General features: G+C 31.2%; 3 protein-coding genes across 4 annotated transcripts; 2 read left to right on the plus strand and 1 right to left on the minus strand.

Moving 5' to 3' along the window:
• Window positions 1–1,174: 1,174 nt before the first annotated feature.
• LOC146899002 (pentatricopeptide repeat-containing protein At4g21880, mitochondrial-like) lies at window positions 1,175–17,393 on the minus strand. 2 transcript variants are annotated; one of them, XM_085733167.1, is made up of 13 exons: window positions 17,203–17,393; window positions 15,709–15,814; window positions 6,865–7,007; window positions 6,522–6,787; window positions 5,266–5,379; window positions 4,681–4,782; window positions 4,468–4,566; window positions 4,196–4,315; window positions 3,648–3,749; window positions 2,267–2,394; window positions 2,077–2,188; window positions 1,751–1,968; window positions 1,175–1,668 (listed from the first exon to the last, which is right to left on the minus strand). In XM_085733167.1, exons 2-13 carry the CDS (start codon window positions 15,711–15,713, stop codon window positions 1,479–1,481), a joined length of 1,599 nt encoding a protein of 532 aa, XP_085589293.1. In that variant the 5' UTR covers window positions 15,714–15,814; window positions 17,203–17,393; the 3' UTR covers window positions 1,175–1,478. The 2 variants fall into 2 exon arrangements, with proteins under 2 accessions (XP_085589293.1, XP_085589294.1); XM_085733168.1 differs by having other exon boundaries at window positions 6,865–7,021.
• Window positions 13,723–15,194, plus strand: LOC146899003 (G-type lectin S-receptor-like serine/threonine-protein kinase CES101). The gene has a single exon (XM_085733169.1). The coding sequence runs from the start codon at window positions 14,166–14,168 to the stop codon at window positions 15,192–15,194; it is 1,029 nt and encodes a 342-aa protein (XP_085589295.1). The 5' UTR covers window positions 13,723–14,165.
• Window positions 17,394–18,105: 712 nt separating the features above from the next.
• Window positions 18,106–19,103, plus strand: LOC146899004 (G-type lectin S-receptor-like serine/threonine-protein kinase At1g11330). The gene is made up of 4 exons (XM_085733170.1): window positions 18,106–18,356; window positions 18,449–18,599; window positions 18,677–18,698; window positions 18,791–19,103. The coding sequence occupies exons 1-4, from the start codon at window positions 18,124–18,126 to the stop codon at window positions 18,994–18,996; spliced, it is 612 nt and encodes a 203-aa protein (XP_085589296.1). The 5' UTR covers window positions 18,106–18,123; the 3' UTR covers window positions 18,997–19,103.
• The last annotated feature ends 1,030 nt before the right edge of the window (window positions 19,104–20,133 follow it).

Genomic DNA, 20,133 nt, shown 5'->3' on the forward strand with positions numbered 1-20,133 from the left:
TCTGAGAACAAAGAAAATAATATCTTCTGAAATGAAAACAGGGATGCCCATGATGCTTGACCTGATTTCTGTGCATGTGAATGGTTCCAGACCCATTTCTTCCCTTGATTTTCCTTCCAGAGTAGGATCAATCAGCACCTTTTCTGTTTCTTCCAAATTAGCAACCTTCCTGTCGTAGACCTGTGCTCTAACCCAGAAGTGTCTAACCAGTGTCATGTATGTTGAACCATTCAACATATTGAAGTAATCCATGAGACCTTGTGCTTCGTAGTAACTTCTGATGTCACAACCATGATGTGGTAACGAAGCACATTGAGATTACTTTGAGATTAATCCAGAAGTGTCTTTATAAATACTACTTTAAATTTTGATTCATCTTAGTCATTCCATCCATATATAACTTCCACAAATCTTTAAATTCACATACGCTTTACTTTAGAAAAAAAAATTTGCGTATAAATTAATTTAAACTTCTTAATCGTGACATAATATGTTTTTAACTTCTAATTTTTATTTTAAAATTCATTCCACGCATATATAACTTTCACAAATCTTAAAATTCACATACACTTTACTTAGAAAAAAAATTGCATATAAATTAATTTAAACTTCTTAATTGTGACATAATGTTTTTAACTTCTAATTTTTATTTAAAACTTTATTCCATCATTCCACCCATATATAACTTTCACAAATCTTTAAATTCACAATCACACACACTTTTTTTAGAAAAAAAAATTTGTGTATAAATTAATTTAAACTTCTTAATCGTAACATAATATGTTTTTAACTTCTAATTTATTTATTTAAAACTTTATTCCATTTAAAAAATTCTAAATAATGGATTGCAATATTTGGAACATGGTTATAGAGCCAAAGGGATCTACTTATTGTTCTTAATGATATATTTTTATATTCCTCTATGACTTAAAATTGTCTAGCTAGCCGAAACTCTTAATCACAAATGCACCACATAAAAAAAATAAAAAAATCAATAGACGTCTAACTAGTTTTTTTACTAAACCATGTCACTTTTAGTTGTATTTCACTAACCCCGTCCCACTAAACCACACCACTAATCTTGATTCGTTTACTTTACATGATGAACTCACTGAAATAAAATAAATAAAAAAACTTTGAAATACTCGAGCACCTATTTTCTTCAAGGTCAAAATTGAAAGCGCGACCAGGATTATTCAGACATATATTAAGAATAATTCTATTAATATTGTATGTGTGTCGCACGGGTAGACGTCTAGTAAATAACATCATACTTAATAATAGCAAAATAATTAAAAACCGCCAAAAAAAACAAATCTTAAAATAAATCCAACAATACAAGGAAAATGCAAGTCTAAAATAATAAAAGAAAAACGAGTTAAGCGAGACGACCCGCCCCGCCTCGTGTCCGCCTCGTTTTTCATCGAGTTAAGCATGGAAAGCCAACTGTAGGAAGCAAGTCCGCTAAAAATAACGGGCTAAACAGGACGGCCCGGCTCATTGGACCCGTTTTGCCAATCATACGTATCAGATACCAGTACGTCATCCATTTTGGCGAAATAGTGCTTTTTCATATCGGAAGCAAAACCAGATAAAACACTTGGAATTTCATTTAGGAAAATGTCAGCAGATTTGTAATCTCCCGAGTCCAAAAGTACTTGATACATACTACAGCCATAAAGTAAAATCATAAGGAGAAGGAATATATTATAAGAAAGGGGAAAAAATAGCATAAAGGTTAGAAACCCACCTCATATAGCTTAATTCATCATAAGGATGTTCAGCTAATACATATTCTCTCCAAACCAATTTAGCATTATTCAAATCTCTTGATATGGCACAAAGACTTAGGAGAATATCAAGACACATTTTTGAAGGATCAAGGTCAAGCTCTTTTTTTATTCGATCCAGCAAGTCCAATCCAAATCGCAAATATGTGGGCCCAAATTTCAACATTACATAATACGCCTATACATACATACATGAGACCAATATGTCATGCTTCATGCACAAAAATATTAAACCAAAATTTAATTCTTATAATCGCATTCAAGTCATAAGGAAACAAAAACTTACATTATCAAAAAGATTCTGGCTCTTTCCTATGTAGTAGTAAAGAGGATCCCTTCTATTGGGTGCTTCATTTTTGTAATAATCCTTGAGCTGTTTAAACAGTTCAATGGTAGAACTGCGAAATATACAATGAACATAAACAAATGGCAGAATAAAATCATAATTTAATATTGGGAAAAAAGAACCGTCATACCTTAAATTTTTGTTTTGAACTGAGTACCGGATAGCCCAGCGGCAACCGTCAACCCAATCTTGACCGCTCAACTCCTTGAGTAGGAAAAGCACCCTCTCCAACTCGCCATGTAAATTCCATAACACATCCTAAGAATGTACAATGATTGATGAGTTTTAAGGTTGAAAGTAGAAGGTATACAAATTAGGCTAAATTAATGATTTGATCCCTTAAGTTATTTGTTGGTTATATTTTGGTCCCATAAGTTATTAACGTCAAGTTTTGGTCCCTTAACTTATACTCTGTTGGTCAAATAAATCCTCTCCGTCAAAATAATTAACTGAATGTCTAAGGTGTATACATATTATAAGTGGTCCACCAAAGACCTCATTAACATGTTTAATATTAACCGTTTGATTTTTTATTTTCTTTTCAAAAAGTACAACCATTAGATCATGCATGTACCAGATTAAATATTGCACCATCAACACCTAATTTTTTTTTTTTTTTTTTATCTTTCTTCATCTTCTTCCATGCTACTCTTCTAACATCTTCATACATTAATGAAAAAACTCAAATCAACCCAGAAAAAACTTAGAGGAGGGAGGAGGGGGGGTGGTTTAAACGCAAGCGATCACCTGGTCCTGTAATTTGGTGTCATATTTGTTGTCTCTAGAGTTGAAGAAGCAAACGGAGGGAAGAATCCTTTTAGAATTCAAACGGTAATTGTGAGAAAGAAATGCAGAGAATTGGTTGAGGAGGAAAGTTTGTGGGGATGGAAGAGGGTGCAAGGTAGAAGTGATGATGATGGTGAATAAAAAGAAGTAACTACAATTGAGTTTGAAATTGAAACCATTATTGTGTTAGAGATGACTGCCTTCATTCAGATGCTAGAAACAACAACAAATTTAATATTAGTTTTAATTAAATTTTCCTAGTGTTCTGGGTTTTTCTCGGTTAAATTGAGTTTTTTATGAAGGTATGAAGATGTTGATGAAGATGAGTAAGGAAGAAAATGAAGAAAGGTACAAAAAAATGGATGTTGATGGTGCACTATTAGATCTGGTATAAATGGGTGATTTAAAGGTTGTAATTTTTAAAAATTGATCAAACGGCTGATATTAAACATTTTAATGTGGTTTTTGGTGGACCACTTACAATTTGTATACACCATAGACATTCTGTTAACGTTTTTGACGAGAGGATTTATTTGGCTAACAGAGTATAAGTTAAGGGACCAAAACGTAACATTAATAACTATGGGACCAAATCATTAATTAAGCCTACAAATTAATAAATAATAATCTAAAACCCTACCATGAGACTTACAACATGCTATGTCCTTTACAAGGTCATTCCAAAAGAGAAACCGTAGAAAGACAACATATTTACACAAACATACCTGTTCTTCATAATCTTCAACGCAAGTTGCATATGCATGAATCAGGGCTACAAAAACTTCTTTTGTCAAGTGGACTCCAGATTGTTCCATCTCTTCATAATACTACAAGTAAATATTCTAATTAGCAACTTGATTAATGAAAAATCAAATCTTAATCTCAATACTTGATTTTAAAACTAACAACCAAGTCGTGAAAGTATGTGAATATATGGATTTTTTTTTTTTTTTGGAAAGGAAAATTTATATACACGAAAAGGATAACAAATGTACAAAGAGAATAAGCACACCAAAGGTGGCCCAAGGAAAAAACCCCAACAGTAACATAAAAATAACACCTGCAACACTACTAGGAGGAACTAAAAAACCAACACCATCAGAAAAACAACAACACAAGAAATCTCCCTCCCTCGTGGTGCCCAAAACAAATTAAGAATGGACCAAGCCAACTCCACCAGAGAGATAAGACACATGTAACCAGGAATCGGACCAAAAAACCATGCTCAGAGGCCCCCAAACTTGAATATATGAAATTATTAAACTCAACTTACCTTTTTAATCTCTTCTTTTGTTTCACAATTGCCAATCAAATAGCTGAAAGTGTATGAATCCAGCTTTACGTTGGCATCTCGCATTTGTTCGAGAACCCTCAACCCACCACTGATGTTTTTCTACAATATCGAAAAAAGTCAGAATATGAAAGAACTATTTTAAATAGATTTCATACACTCATTTAAATATATTTTTTAATGAATGAAATCATTAAGAGAGAGAAGCTTTCATAGTTGAAAATCTGAGTGAGAGCACAATCCAACAATGATACCTCGAAAAAATATCCTGCCATAATTGCATTATACATGGTTGTTTTGTATTTGAAATACTTTTTCTGCAATTCATTAACCATCTTGTACGCACATTCAAACTGCATAATGAAAGTAAATACATTATCAGGTTAGTAAAAAGCTTTAGTTCAAAAGATATCATTGTAGAAAACAAGCAGACATTAAGAAATAAAAAATAAAAAGGTAAAACTTACATCTTTCATCACCACACAGCAGTGTACCAAAAGCCTGCAAATCTTTCCATTTAACTCGAAATGGTGGGGATGGCGACTTATGATGGAATAGATTTCAAAAACCTTGATTTTCAAAATAGCAAAAGGAATAGAAGATGAACAAACAGATATTAGTAAAACAAGACAAACAAGAAACAATGCTTCAATTAAGGGGAAAAAAGGAATCATAAATTTCATTAAGTAATTGTAAAAGTTTAAGGGTGAGCCTTGTTGTCACGTGACTGAAAGAAAGGTCGCGAGTTCAAGTCCTTCAAATGGTGGAATCTCCTCCGTCTGATCACCTTTCTACCATCTTTTCTACTATAGGGGCTACCCCAATCTCTCTCTCTCTCCCCCCCCCCCCTCTCTCTCTCTCTTAATCCTATCTAATGGTGTCATTCCTAATCCTATTTTGTCTAGTCTTGTGCCACTCATCCAACACAACATAACATATTGTGCGAAGAAATTGATTAGAATCTAATTGAGAGAGAGAGAGAGAGAGAGAGAGAGAGAGAGGAAGAAGAGTAAAAAAAAAAGGGAAGCTGGTTTACGTAAGATATATAGTACCCGAAAATGTTGATCAGTTTCCGAGCAAGTCTCTAATACAGATTGCATTACATGACTAGAGAGTGTAAAGCCTGCTTCACACATTTTATCAACAACATCAATAGCTACATCCACCTGCATAAGTGAAAAAGAAAAATGAAATGCAGTTTTGAAAAATGATGGTAACAGAAAATAGAATGAAGAGAGAATTTGATATGAAGGGAGCAAACGTCTTGTTATCGTTTTCCTTCTCATGGATGATGCGTAGCCTTTCATATAGGAGGGGTAGCCTTGGCTACCCCAAAAAAATATTATTCTTGACGTGGTCGGTATGTATTTATATCCGGCTACCCCAAATAATAATATTGAGCTACCCAAAACAAATTTTGTTGTAAAAATCACCATAAATAATAAAGTAAAAAAATTACTACAAGATTGCTGGATTTATTTATATTGGTTTGATACTCACGAACTCAATAACAACAATAGAGAAGCCTTTTGTTAGAGATTAAATTTAAGACTAAAAACATTTGTTTTTGTAAAATTTTAAAAAACTGAGATAAAAATTGAATAATTTTTATCAAGGACTAAACCTAAACCTAAAAAATTATAATTTATGTGACTAAAAATATATTTTTTTTTTGCAAGATAACCGTATTATAACTAAAAAAATATTATTCTTGACGTGGTCGGTATGTATTTATATCCGGCTACCCCAAATAATAAACATTGAGCTACCCCAAACAAGTTCTGTTGCAAAAATCAGCATAAATAATAAAGTAAAAAAATTACTACAAGATTGCTGGATTTATTTATATTGGTTTGATACTCGCGAACTCAATAACAACAATAGAGAAGCCTTTTTCAACAACCTATTTATTTACATTTGAAAAGACATTATTAATCTATTATTAAACAAGCAATTATTGATAAAATTGGGTTCTTAAAACGTTTCTAAATAGCGATTTGTATGTTAAGTTTCTAAGATTTGTTAATTTTAGTCCTTAATTTTTTTTGTTAGAGATTAAATTTAAGACTAAAAACACTTTGTTTTTGTAAAATTTTTAAAAACTGAGATAAAAATTGAATAATTTTTATTAAGGACTAAACCTAAACCTAAAAAATTATAATTTGTGACTAAAAATATATTTTATCCTTAAAAATATATGTTTGTTTTCAAAAAAAAAAAAAAATTTATAGTTGGCCCCTGCATAAATTTTTTGCAGCTTCACCGCTGATAACTGTATTATGAGAATGAATAAAGGAGAAAATTATACCTTATCCGAGGCACAGCAATACAAAACTAGCTTTTCATACGTAGAGGACGCAGGCAAAACTTCACCATGCAAATTCTCCATCATTGTTATGATATGCTCAACCTTGAAATTACCAACAAACCATCTAATGTCTATATTTTTCAACACATCCGAAATCTGTGTCTTGCGGTCACTTTGGCTTTCACAAAGTTGTTTCCTCTCAATTGTTAATTCCTTTTGTCTTGTTGAAGCGAAGTCAAGAAGCTTAAACTTCTTGTCAACAGAGTCTAACAGTAAATTTCACAAACAGTTGGTGTTCATTATAATATAGAAGAAAACTGAGATACTCATTAGTTTTAGATACCTGCGGAAGAAGCATCATGGAGTTTGCGAGACGAGAGAATCGGGTTCCATGAAGATGATGTTCTGCGAAAATTTTGTAGATCTGAACCGAAATAAGAGCCAAGAACCCGTAGTTTTTTTAGGAAAAAGGCGTGCATCTTTGAGCTGCACACACACAACTGAGGCAAGGTGAGTTTTGCATCTTCATATCATAATCATACTTGGCATTTGTTCCAAAAATTCCTCCTAAAAACCGTTTTTTATTTAACATTAAATTGTACGTAAAATAGATAGTTTTGTTTTTTTACAAGACGTAAAATAGATAGTTGGTTACAATAAAATAATTATTAATATAATTATTGTTTCGGTTAAAATTTATATGTTACATTAAAAAATTGGTACATCACAATCAAATAATTTTTGTTTTGATTAAAATTTATATGTTGCTTTAAAAAATTGGTACGTTACAACCAAATAATTATTAATATATTTAGTATTCGATTAACATTTTTACGGTACATTAAAAATTTGGTAGGTTACAAAATTATAATAATAACTTGAATAAATTATATTTTGAATTTTGGTCCTTTACACTATGACAGTAACCTACTAATTAAAAATTTAATTGTAGTAATTAGTTTTTGTGGTTATATAATTAATTTTTATTCGTTACAAAATAATATTACTTAATATTAATAAGATATTATTAAATTTCAAATGTTATGAAGTTAATTTTTTGTAGGTTACAAGAAATATAATCCAATTGTTTAATGTACATTTTATAATATTAAAGACGTTGATAATATTAATTTTAAAACAGTCAAATTAATAAATTAATATAAATAGTAGCGCTTTTGGGCGATTACACAACAATCACAAAATATAGTTCTTCTTTTTCTGTTCTCTGATATCTATATAATAAGTTATTTTTGTGATTTTATCTATTACAAAGGAATATGTCTACGAAACAAGACTTCATCTATGATGTTTCGCCAAAAAAACAATCGTGGACATTGGTTGTGAGGATTGTTCGTGCTTGGTTTGTTCAAGACTACAAAAATAAAAAAATTTACCATTTTCCATGGAGTTGGTTCTAATGGATCGAAAGGTACTTTTTTCATATCGTTTTTGTTTTTATTTTATTTTTTTGTTTAAAGTATCATGTTTTAATCTTTGTTATCTAGGGTGATCGAATTGGTGTGTCTATATGAAGAATATTGATCTACAAGTTCAAGGAGCAACTCTAAGTGGGAATGGTGTTCACGATTTCCTCATTTGCTTGCAACAGTGGTTCGTATCGACCATCATGCGGCGAATACAAACTGAATTTCACAATCAACACAAAAGTCAAACTATCTAAAACTGCTTTGGTCCCAACAAACGTGTATTCGTTTACACATGCATATGATGTTTTCAATAATTTTTACAACAACTCCTTGGTTGGTAAGTGACTATCACTTTCTTCGTATCAATTGTATTATTTGATATTGTTTATTTACAATAATACAATAATAAATTAATTATTTTTTGGTGAAAATAATTTTATTTTTCAATATATTTTTTTTTTCAATATTGACCATCATGCGGCGAATACAGACTGAATTTCACAATCAAAACAAAAGTCAAACCATTTAAAACTGCTTTGGTCTCAACAAACGTGTATTCGTTTACACATGCATATGATGTTTTCAATAATTTTTACAACAACTCCTTGGTTGGTAAGTGACTATCACTTTCTTCGTATCAATTGTATTATTTGATATTGTTTATTTACAATAATACAATAATAAATTAATTACTTTTTGGTGAAAATAATTTTTTTTTTCAATATAATTTTTTTTTTCAACTTTGATTTTTCTCATTCATATATATTTTGTTTTTTAATGGTATTTCATTGTTATACATTATTTTTAAATGTTGTATAATTATCTTAAAGGTTGAATTAATAGGTTTAATAATTAACTGTTTAGATCTTTTTTAATGCTAATAACACGTTTTGTTTAATATGATTCAAGTATACATTATATTCTTATAATATTCAATTGTAATTTAATCAATATTTTAATTTGTGTAGTATATGCAGATGTAATTGGAGTCATTACTGGAGTGGGTGTTGAAAGAGAATATGAAAGAGATGGTGGAAAAACTAAAATGAATGTCATTGAACAGGATTCAAATTGCTAAGCTTAATTTTTTGTATGTTTGTTTTTTTTAAACATGTATTACAGGTAAGCTTAAATGTACTCGTTTGACAATTTTTATGACAGGATTTAATGGATAAGTTTTCTGAAACAAGTCCCACAACTCCACAGGATGTGAACGCAAAAGATTCTTAATCATTTGCACCTCCTAAGAAGAGAATGTTGTCAATAAACGAAAATTGTGGGACCTCTGACGCAATTGTTCAACCGGTCAAAAAGATTGTGAAGATAGAGAAATAATATTTACAAGTGACTTGGTTACGTTTAAGTTGTTTATCCATTATGTCGATGTTACGTGTCTGTTTTTATTCCATGTTATAGACAATGGAATTTCGATTTTCAATTGAATAAAATCACTATTGTTGCATGTATTGACACTTCAATGAAAAATATTTCAGTTTTCATGTTATCAATTTACGATTTACTTATGTCTTAAACTTTACACAAATTCAAAAATAAATATAATAATTAAATTAAGGATTCTATGGAAGAAGTTATATATTGAACAAGATACACCTTATCTCTCTGAATTCCTTACTCCCTCCACACAAAAGCAAAAGATAATCATAATAATTAAGGATTCAGTGGAAGGAGTTACACTTGTGGGAGCCTTAAAGAAGGGAATAAATTAAATCAAGGGAGGTGGTATTGAAAGAGAATACATAAGATATAATACAAGAACTAAAATGAATGTCATTGAATTGAATTCGAATGAGTGACCTTTATTTGTTTTTATTTTTTATTTTTAATATGGAATATACTATGGTATTTATTTTTAATTTTGATTATTTGTCAATTCATTTTGAATATATATCGGTTTGGATATGCTCTCTTCAGATATTATGTTGAGGAATTATTTTTAATATCGGTTTATAATTTTGATTGAATATACTCTTTTCATTTACTTAAATCGTTTTATTTGTTTCTTTAGGGATAGGAAAATCAATGTTACAAAATCTTTTTTCATCAACTAGGATCACGTTCAACCCTAAAATTATAGAGACAAATTAACTAAAGAAAATGTATTATTATTTTGGTAGAGAGAATTTTTTGTCACACTTTACTTATGTCTTTTTTATGCTACATATTTTGGTCACACTTTAACTTCAAAAGGTTCCATATAGATTATGATATTAGATGAGTTCAGTCTTTATAATGAAAAAAACTCTACATTCAATCGAGGGAGTTGGCACATATCTTATACCTTTTTATTCCCTGCGTTTGGGTTTGTTGGTTTCAATTAGGAACTTTGAGAAGGAGGGATGGTTCTTTTTGAAAAATGGAAAATAATGATTTGGAAATCAGAATTACGGTAAAGTAAAAGAACATTAATTTAGAGTCTTTTAATTTGTGACCCTTGATCTCCATTAAAATTGAGGGAACATATTAAAGAAAATTGTTTTCTCATTTTTTTCTCTCTTCATAGATAATTTGTTTCCGAGAAAAATACTATCTTCAATATTTTTTTAGGGACTCTTTAAAATCTTAAATATAAATAAATAATTAATTTTTTTTAATCTCAAATCAAATATAACTTACTTTGTCTCTATTTAATGTTGTTTATCCTATGTGGTATTGTAGAAATAATCAGATTTGATAATTCAAGACTTTTGTAACAAAAAAAAAAAACCCAAGACTTGCCAGAAATGCAATTATTGCTATGAAAAGTTCCTCATGAACATACTCTTTTTGTGAAGCATGTTGAAAATAAGTTCCTAATTGTCAGGTTATATGTTGATGATCTCATATATACTGGAAATTGTGAGGCAATGTTTGAAAGCTTCAAGCATTCAATGAAGACAAACTTTGCTATGACTGATTTGGGAAAGATGAGGTACTTCCTTGGTGTGGAAGTAACTCAAAATGATAAAGGAATCTTTATCACTCAACAGAAGTATGCAAGAGAAATATTGAGCAGATTTGGCATGGAGCAATGTAACATGGTATGCAACCCTATTGTCCCAGGTAACAAGATGACTAGAGATGAAAATGGTAAAAAGGTTAATGCTACTAATTTCAAGAAAAAGGTAGGATGCTTGATGTATCTGCTTGCTACAAGACCTGATCTGACTTATGTTGTCTGTCTCATAGCAAGATACATGGAGAAACCAACAGAGCTTCACTTTGCTGCAGCAAAACGTATTCTGAGATACCTCAAAGGTTCATTGCAATATGGAATATTGTATAAGAAAGGTGAATTGAACTGTGAATTAGAGGGTTGGTCTGATTCTGATTATGCAGGAGATCTGGATGACAGGAAAAGTACATCTGGATATGTGTATAAGATGGGTTCTGGAGCAATCTCTTGGTCATCTAAAAAACAAGCTATTGTCACACTGTCAACTACTGAAGCAGAGTTTGTAGCTGCCTCATCATGTGCATGCCAAGGGATATGGCTGAGAAGAATACTTAATCATCTGTGTCAAACACAGAAAAGCTGCACCAAGATTTATTGTGACAACAGCTCATCTATCAAGCTGTCAAAGAATCCTATTATGCATGGAAGATGCAAACACATAGATGTTAGATATCATTTCTTGAGGGATCTTACAAAAGATGGAACAATTGAACTGATACACTGCAACACAGAGGATCAAATTGCTGATATATTCACCAAGCCTCTGAAGCTGGAAAGTTTTTGCAAATTGAGAGCCAAACTTGGAGTCTGTGAGATGAAGATGATAGATTTCTAGTTGTCTTATATTCCTTGTATTTCTATGTGTTTTTGTGTGCTTTTTGTTTGTTGTTTTTAATCTGAATATGTTTGTAGAGGTTCAGATTAGGGGAGTGTTTGTTATGTGTAGTTGCTTGCAACACAAGTCTTGTACCCTTGCCTATATATATAGGCTGAACTCTTAGTGAAATGAAGATGAGAAGCTTACCATTCTAACAGTTACTAGATCTAATATATGTTGTACTGTAACTTGTAGTGAGATTTAATATATTAAGATCTGGAAAAAGTTTATACACACATTTAATTTGATCGCTAAAAGAAATACTCACTAAGACATGAGAAGGATGGTTTCAGTTTCAAATCTTACAATGCATTGCACATCTTTGAACTCCAACTTTATGGGATAGGAAATTTATAAACAAAGTAATCATTGGCTCTCATCAGATTTGGTGTGCCACATAAATCAAACCAACGTTATCTTTACTTTCCACTACATTCCACAAGAGTACCTTTCTCCAACACTTTTTTAATGATAAGTGATGGAAAGTTGATAACATCACTGTTGCTTGTTCCTACTTCCTACTCTTGACATACTTTTGAGCTGAATTTACTAGCAATGCAATTTTAATATAGGCAAAAGTAATGTAAATCAAATAATGTTCAGCTAATGGTTTTTTTCTTCTTTATATTTTGAATATGCTTTTATCTAGAAAAGAAGACATTTTTCATTTTAGCAATATTTTTATTAATAGTAAAGATAGTAATAAAAGGTTGAATAATTTTGTAGGTAACTATACTTTTTGCAATTAGGCCTTTCCTTCAATCGAACCGCAAGAGTCAAATTTCTTTAGCTACCGAATCTTTTAGATTTTGAATTTGCTTTTATCTAGAAAAGAATGCATATTCTCTCTTTTATTGCAATAAATAATGAAAACTTGTAGCCTTATTAGAGAAGTACAACATCAATTTTGAAGGTCCTAGAATGCCTACAACACAAAACGCTAAACCAGCAACCGCTGTTTTTAGAGCAAAAGCATTAATTTCAAATAATCAGAGCTTAGCTTAAGTGCAGCAACAAGAAGGGGGTTAATGGGAATATGGTTGAGTTTGGTTTTGCAAAAGATTCAAATTTTCTCTTGCCTAGTAATTCTTGTAGACTCCCGACTTGCTAAAATTTATCTAGAAGAGGAGTGTTATTGGATGGTGTTAGTTCAGATTGTGTGTGGTGTCCTATGATTCGAGAGGTGAAGGATCACTTGTTTTGTAGAAGTAACTTCGTTGAAGAGGTATTCAATTTTTAAATGGATCGGAACGGGGGTCAATCTACCTGGAAATGTTGTTTCCCACCAGGATTATTTATCTTGTTTATTAAAAAGGCACTGTAAGGGCTTAACACTTATCCAGCATGCAATATTCTAGATGATTTGGGAATCGCAAAATGAGGTTATTTTCTCCTCAAAGATTGCGGGAGTGCAAGAGATTGTAGAAGTTATCAAAGTAACATCTTAGAGTTGGTTTCTTGCTAAAAAAAGGGGACCATGTTTGTATAATGAACTCAAACCCTCTTCTTTGTTTAAATACTTAAGTTATAGGTTGGTTTTTTCAGGGCAAGCACCTTATACTTTCCCCGAGTTGTAGGTTAAGTACTCTTTCTACTTCTCTCCTTTCTAATAAATTTGGTTGTTAAAAAACAAAGCAAAAATCATAGCTTTCATAAGAACACCTGTTTTAGGCTTACGTACTCTTTGTAATAAAGAAAAAAGACACACATACTTGAATATCTAAACAAAAAAAAAAAAAAAAATATACAATGTCCTTTCATTATTTATATCAAATAATTTAATTTCATTACTTCAGTTTAAAAAATATATAAGTAAATAAACTTTACTTAGGTCCCTTGCGAACAGGGACGTTATTATCTATATACATTACTTATCCTTCAATTATTATTGTATTAAAGTAAACTGCTCTTTTCTTATTCCTTTTAAAAAAAGTTGTAGAGAAAGGTAGTCTAGTTTGTGCAACATTTAATAGTGGAAAAATAAAGATAAAGTTGATTTGACATTAACTTTGTGAACTAGAACAAACTCTGATAAGGGCCTAAAATCATTTGTATCAAATTTCCAACCCAAAGTTGGGCAGTGCAGATTGCAAGAAACGAGGTTGTGAGTATTTCTCTTCTTTTTTAAACAATATTCATCAATCGTGATAAGCTTTGAAATAAAGAAACAAGTTGTATTGATATACCTATGGTTGTGGTGGAACACTACTGCTAATATTTGTGTTGATGCAACAAGTGATAGTTTGAAGCCAGGTGATAAATTGGATGCAAATTCCACGCTATATTCAAAACAAGGCAAGTATGCTCTATTTTTCGATCGAACATTTGAGAGCGAAGATGCTCACTTGCTTATAAGTGTTAATGCTGATAATGGCGCAATAGTGTGGATGTATGATAGAAATCATTCCATTGACTTAAATTCAGCAGTTCTATCACTAGACTACTCTGGTGTGCTCAAAATAGAATCTCAAAATATGAAATTACCAATCATCATTTATTCCTCACCTCAACCCATAAACAACACTTTGGCCACTATATTAGACACAGGTAACTTTGTGCTTCAACAACTTCACCCAAATGGGACAAAGAGTTTATTATGGCAGAGTTTTGATTATCCCGATGACACTATGTTACCAACGATGAAGTTAGGTGTTAATCGAAAAACAGGACATAATTGGTCATTGGTGTCATGGTTGACTCCTTCGTTGGCAAATTCAGGTGAATTTAGTCTTGAATGGGAACCAAAACAAGGTGAATTGAACATAAAGAAAAGCGGCAAAGTGTATTGGAAAAGCGGAAAACTTAAAAGCAATGGATTATTCGAGAACATTCCAGTGAATGTTCAACATATGTATCAGTACATTATTGTCTCTAACAAGGATGAAGATTCCTTTACTTTTGAAATTAAAGATCGCAATTATAAGAAGATTTCAGGGTGGACACTAGACTGGGCGGGGATGCTGACGAGTGATGAAGGAACTTATATTGGAAATGCAGACATGTGTTATGGATATAATAGTGATGGAAGCTGCCAAAAATGGGAGGATATACCAGCTTGTAGGGAACCTGGTAAGGTGTTTCAAAGAAAGACTGGAAGACCAAACATAAACAATACATCAACCATTGAAGGTGATGTGACTTATGGTTACAGTGATTGCAAGATGAGATGTTGGAGAAATTGTAACTGCAGTGGATTCCAAGAATTTTATCGTAATGGGACTGGATGTATATTCTATTCATGGAATTCGACACAAGATGTTAATTTGGTGAGTCAGAATAACTTTTACGCCTTGGTAAACTCTACAAAATCAGGACCAAATTCTCATGGTACGTTCTATAATATCATTTTAACAAGATCGGTTCAAAGTGATTATTTACAAATTGGATTCCCAACAGATATGTTTAATGGCTTGTAACTCATTGAGACAAGGAAAATATGCAAAACTTTGAAAGAGATTTGACAAACCTAAAAGTTTTTTTTTTCTTATATATATATATATATATATATATATATATATATATATATATATATATATATATATATATATATATATATATATATATATATATATATATATATATATATATATATATATATATATATAGTATTTGATTGTGAGAATGTTATGGATTCTTAATCACTCTTCAACATTATTACAATCTAACCGGGCTCTGATACCAACTTTGTCACGACCCAATTTCAGGTCATGACCGGCGCACAGTCTAACACTAACTCATAATATATTTAGCCTCGCAAGCCTAATAAACTATAACACTTATAATATTCTAAAATACTAAAATTTTGGTAATGACTCATAAGCTCTCAGGAAATTTCAAGATGCAAGTTTATTATCACCAGGTATATAAAACCCATCTCATTATTTGTATATATAGACTAAAGAGAAGAACAACTATTGTCTCAATAGTTACCTCATAAGTAAATCACAAAAATGGTCAAGACAGAGATCTACCACAAAGCATATATGTTTCTGGTAAACATGACAACTCCATGAGATTAATCCTTTGCTCTGTGAATCTAAAAAAAAGAAACCAAAGAAATGGTGAGTCACAAGAATTCAATGGGAGCATGACAAACAAAGTGGAAATAATGGGTAAGTGAAAATTTCACCGGTCTTTACCCAAAAAAATTTAAACTACAAGTTTCATCCTTTGTAAGCTTATTCATGATAAAAAAAAAAAAAAAAAAAATACTTGCAATATCAAAGTCAATACTGTTCGATAAAAATTATTAGCATGAACCAACGGTTAGTCATACATAAAATTCTACAACCCCATGTTCAATTAAATATATAAAAATAACCATTTCAACATGACAAATATCATTTATCTCCTTTCACTATTTGTACATAAACCACATTATCTCTTCGTTGTGGTGAACGGAGGTATACCACATTTCTCTTCGTTGTGGCGAACGGAGATATACCACATTTCTCTTCGTTGTGGTGAACGGAAATATACCACATTATCTCTTCGTTGTGGTGAACGGAAATATACCACATTATCTCTTCGTTGTGGCGAACGGTAAATGTTTCATTTGTTACTATGAGCACGTACCTCATAGGCTGCATTATCTCTTCGTTGTAGCAAACGGAAATTATTTATAATTTACTATGAGCATGTTACTCATAGGCTGCATTATCTCTTCGTTGCAGCAAACGGATATTATCTATAATTTACTATGAGCATGTTACTCATAGGCTGCATTATCTCTTCCTTGCAGCAAACAGATATAAAATTCTCATTTGAACATTAAAACAAAGTTAAAAATAGTTTATATCACCTGAATTAATTCATAGGATTAAAACCCTCATAACAGTGTTACCATATAACAAGTTATTCACATTATCACCTCAATTTTGCAATAACTGCCAATTCTCATCAAATTCTCTAGTCATCAAAATCACGTCTTTGTAATTGAATGAATAAAATAGTGAAATCTTATTTTTGAAGGAAAATGAGATTCTCTTTAAAAAGATTATTTGTTTCTACCATAAAGTAAACTTGTAACTTATAAAAACATACCACATGGTAATTTAGCTACTCACAAAAACTATGTTGAACCAGCTGAAATTTGATATGCTTCCTTCGATGGTTCCATTTCCAGATTTCCCATTGAATATCAATTACCAATAACTTAAATTAAGTTGGCATCTCACAACAACATGGCCTTCCCCTTTCATCTCAAATCAATAATCTTCTCTATTGCTTCATTAACATATAACATGCGTATATACCATATAGAAACATGTTTCTCCCAATAATCATTCCTCCTCCCTCCGTGATTGTTATTTTCTCTTAGAAAAACTTCCTAATTTTTCTAATTTTACCCAAATCCCTAATTTCCCTAATAACAAACCCTAACATTTAAAATTACAATGAACAAAGAAAATAGAGTTTTCTTACCTCAAATAAGAGTAATTGATGCTTCTCCCATTAGTTTTCTCATCTCTCCCACAATTGTCTAGCTTTGTTTTTCATCTTCTTTTCTCCTGTTCCCTTTCTCGTTTTTTTTTTTCCTTTCTTTTTCTTTTCCTGATGGTTGATGGACTGGCTTCTCCCAGAAGCTTCTCGGTCCTTTCTTTCCTCCTGTTTTTATTGCTATTTTTTTTTTTTTCAATTAAGTTTATGGACTTCACTTTTATTTATTTAATTATTTTTCCTTCTTAGGTGGACCACTTCACATACACACACAAAATGTTATTTGTTCATAAATTATAAATATATTCATCCATTAAATTATTTCTATCTAAAACCTATTATTATTACCATTTGACTTTGATATTAAACTTCTAATAAATAATGAAATGTGTAACTATTCTAGAATTAGAGATCTAGAAGCTATTTTAAATAAATCATAAAATAATTATATAAACCTAAGTTAATAAATAAGTTATTTTAACTAAGCTCCTACATAATTTTTTTTTTCCCTAATTAGGGGTATTACAAAGTTGCTGTAAAAAGACTTTCAAAAACATCCGGACAAGGAATTGTGGAATTCAAAAATGAATTGGTACTTATATGTGAACTTCAGCACAAAAATCTTGTACAACTACTTGGTTGTTGCATTCATGAAGAAGAAAGGATTCTAATCTACGAATATATGCCAAACAAAAGCTTGGATTTCTATCTATTTGGTGAGAATATGTTGAAGTCTATATTTTTATGTGATTTTTATAGGACAAATTCATAATATTGTGTTCATTATTATGCAACGATTAAAGCACAATTACAACAAAACTTTTGAGTTTTCTTTACTAAGCATTTGCTACTTTTTAGTAGTATACATTTTAACGTTAATTATTATGTTTTCAATGAGAATATTGTATGAAAAAGAAGCTGCTAGATTGGAAGAAGCGTTTCAACATAATAGAAGGAGTTGCTCAAGGATTACTCTATCTTCATAAGTACTCAAGACTCAAAATCATTCACAGAGACTTGAAAGCTAGCAACATACTTCTTGATGAGAATATGCACCCAAAAATTGCTGATTTTGGCATGGCAAGAATGTTTACACAGCAGGAGTCCGTAGTAAATACCAACAGAATTGTTGGGACGTAGTGAGTTTTCTAAACTTTATTTGTATCAAATGTTTTGTTGATGATTTTGTGAAAACTTTATTTATTTTTCGAGTTATCAATTTTGTGTGTAGTGGATACATGTCTCCAGAATATGCCATGGAAGGAGTTTGTTCTACAAAGTCTGACGTCTATAGCTTTGGAGTGTTGCTAATTGAAATTATTTGTGGAAGAAAAAACAATAGCTTTTATGATGTTGATCGTCCACTAAATCTAATAAGACATGTATGTCAATTCGTTCCATTGAGTTTCTTTTTAATAAATATTATTCGTTGCTCCTAATTTGATTAAATTATTAATAGGCATGGGAGCTATGGAATGATGGTGAGTATCTAAAGCTAATGGATCCAACATTAAATGACACGTTTGTTCATGATGAAGTGAAAAGGTGCATCATGTTGGTCTCTTATGTGTAGAACAATATGCAAATGATCGACCTACAATGTCTGAAGTTATATCAATGTTAACAAACAAATATGAACTCACAACTTTACCAAGAAGACCAGCATTCTATGTTAGAAGAGAGATCTTTGACGGGGAAACAACTTCTAAAGGGCCAGACACCGACACCTATTCTACGACAGCAATTTCTACCTCAAATGAATTAGAAGGGAAAATATAAGTAATCAATGTATATTGGTCAAAAACTGCAAGCTAGAATGTAAGTAAAAAAAGGCTTGATTATGGCATTGCTATATGTAATATACTCATTTTCTGTGCTTGTAAAAATATTAATCAAATCATTCTTATAGTGTATATTAGATTTATCATAATCCGTGTAATGGATTTTTAGTAATCCTCCACCTACGACTTTTAAATTTTAACTAACACTAATTGTACAACACAAGAGCAAGATTGAATAGTCTCTTACTGATTAGAATTGCCATTGTTTTTTATTGTTTCTTTGACACTATTTCACGTGAACTGCTTGCCGGATCGATATGGATGTTCCTCTTTACTCTTTAATTTTGTAGGTGTGTGCCATTGTTTGGATTATACGTTTCTTTTTCAATTTTGGAAGGAAAATAGGTACTGGAAGTAGGAGACAAGTACAGAAACCTGAACCATATGTAGATATGAATTAAGCAAATAAACTGGTGATGTTACGTTATTAAGAAAAAGTTAAAAATTCAATTGCCTTTGTTCATTCATTTTCGGCACAATAGGATTGAACACTTGCTACTTCTATGCTATGAAGCACGAAAACACACACTAAAAACGACACCAAAAAGTAAATATGACAATAGTTTGAGAAAATATAATGATTGTATGGAATTGAAAAAAGAAACAGTGGATGGGAATAGATGGAATTGACAAATACAGAAGCTGCAAAGATGTGAATGTTAACAATACAAATACAAAATAGAGAAAGAGTGAATAACAAAGACGGCTAGGGTTTCATTAGAATGACAATGCTTAATATTACAAAATGTTATAAGAGAATATATAATAAACCTAATGGACTCTAACTTACTAATATAAAGACCCAATAACATAGCCCGGTACTTTATTATCTAACACCTACCCTCAAACTCATGATGCATCACCAAGAAGCATCGTGAGTTTGTCAAACAAAATACGAAGAAACATACTAATAAATATAAAGTTCTAACACTACCCCTCAAGCTGAAGCTTACTAAGCTTTAAGCTTGTTACAAATTAACCCAGAAAAATAAACCAAATCAGCTGGTAACAAAACCAATGGAGAGCATCAACCAAAGTGAGTTATCTTCATAGAGAGAGCAGCAAGAACCATCAC

The sequence above is a fragment of the Medicago sativa genome, chromosome 8 (genome assembly GCF_051527215.1).
Source record: "Medicago sativa cultivar Bolivia chromosome 8, Bolivia_mono, whole genome shotgun sequence".
In the NCBI taxonomy this organism is placed as follows: Eukaryota; Viridiplantae; Streptophyta; class Magnoliopsida; order Fabales; family Fabaceae; genus Medicago; species Medicago sativa.

Coding starts and splice junctions, on each gene's coding strand:
- LOC146899003 (XM_085733169.1), top strand. CDS start 14,166: ATGTATGATAGAAATCATTCCATTGACTTAAATTCAGCAGTTCTATCA.
- LOC146899002 (XM_085733167.1), bottom strand. Junction 6,788..6,864: donor CCATGATGCTTCTTCCGCAG/GTATCTAAAACT, acceptor ATTTACTGTTAG/ACTCTGTTGACAAGAAGTTT. Junction 2,395..3,647: donor TTGAAGATTATGAAGAACAG/GTATGTTTGTGT, acceptor GTACATTCTTAG/GATGTGTTATGGAATTTACA.
- LOC146899004 (XM_085733170.1), top strand. CDS start 18,124: ATGAAAAAGAAGCTGCTAGATTGGAAGAAGCGTTTCAACATAATAGAA. Junction 18,357..18,448: donor AACAGAATTGTTGGGACGTA/GTGAGTTTTCTA, acceptor TTTTGTGTGTAG/TGGATACATGTCTCCAGAAT. Junction 18,699..18,790: donor ATGGGAGCTATGGAATGATG/GTGAGTATCTAA, acceptor TCTTATGTGTAG/AACAATATGCAAATGATCGA.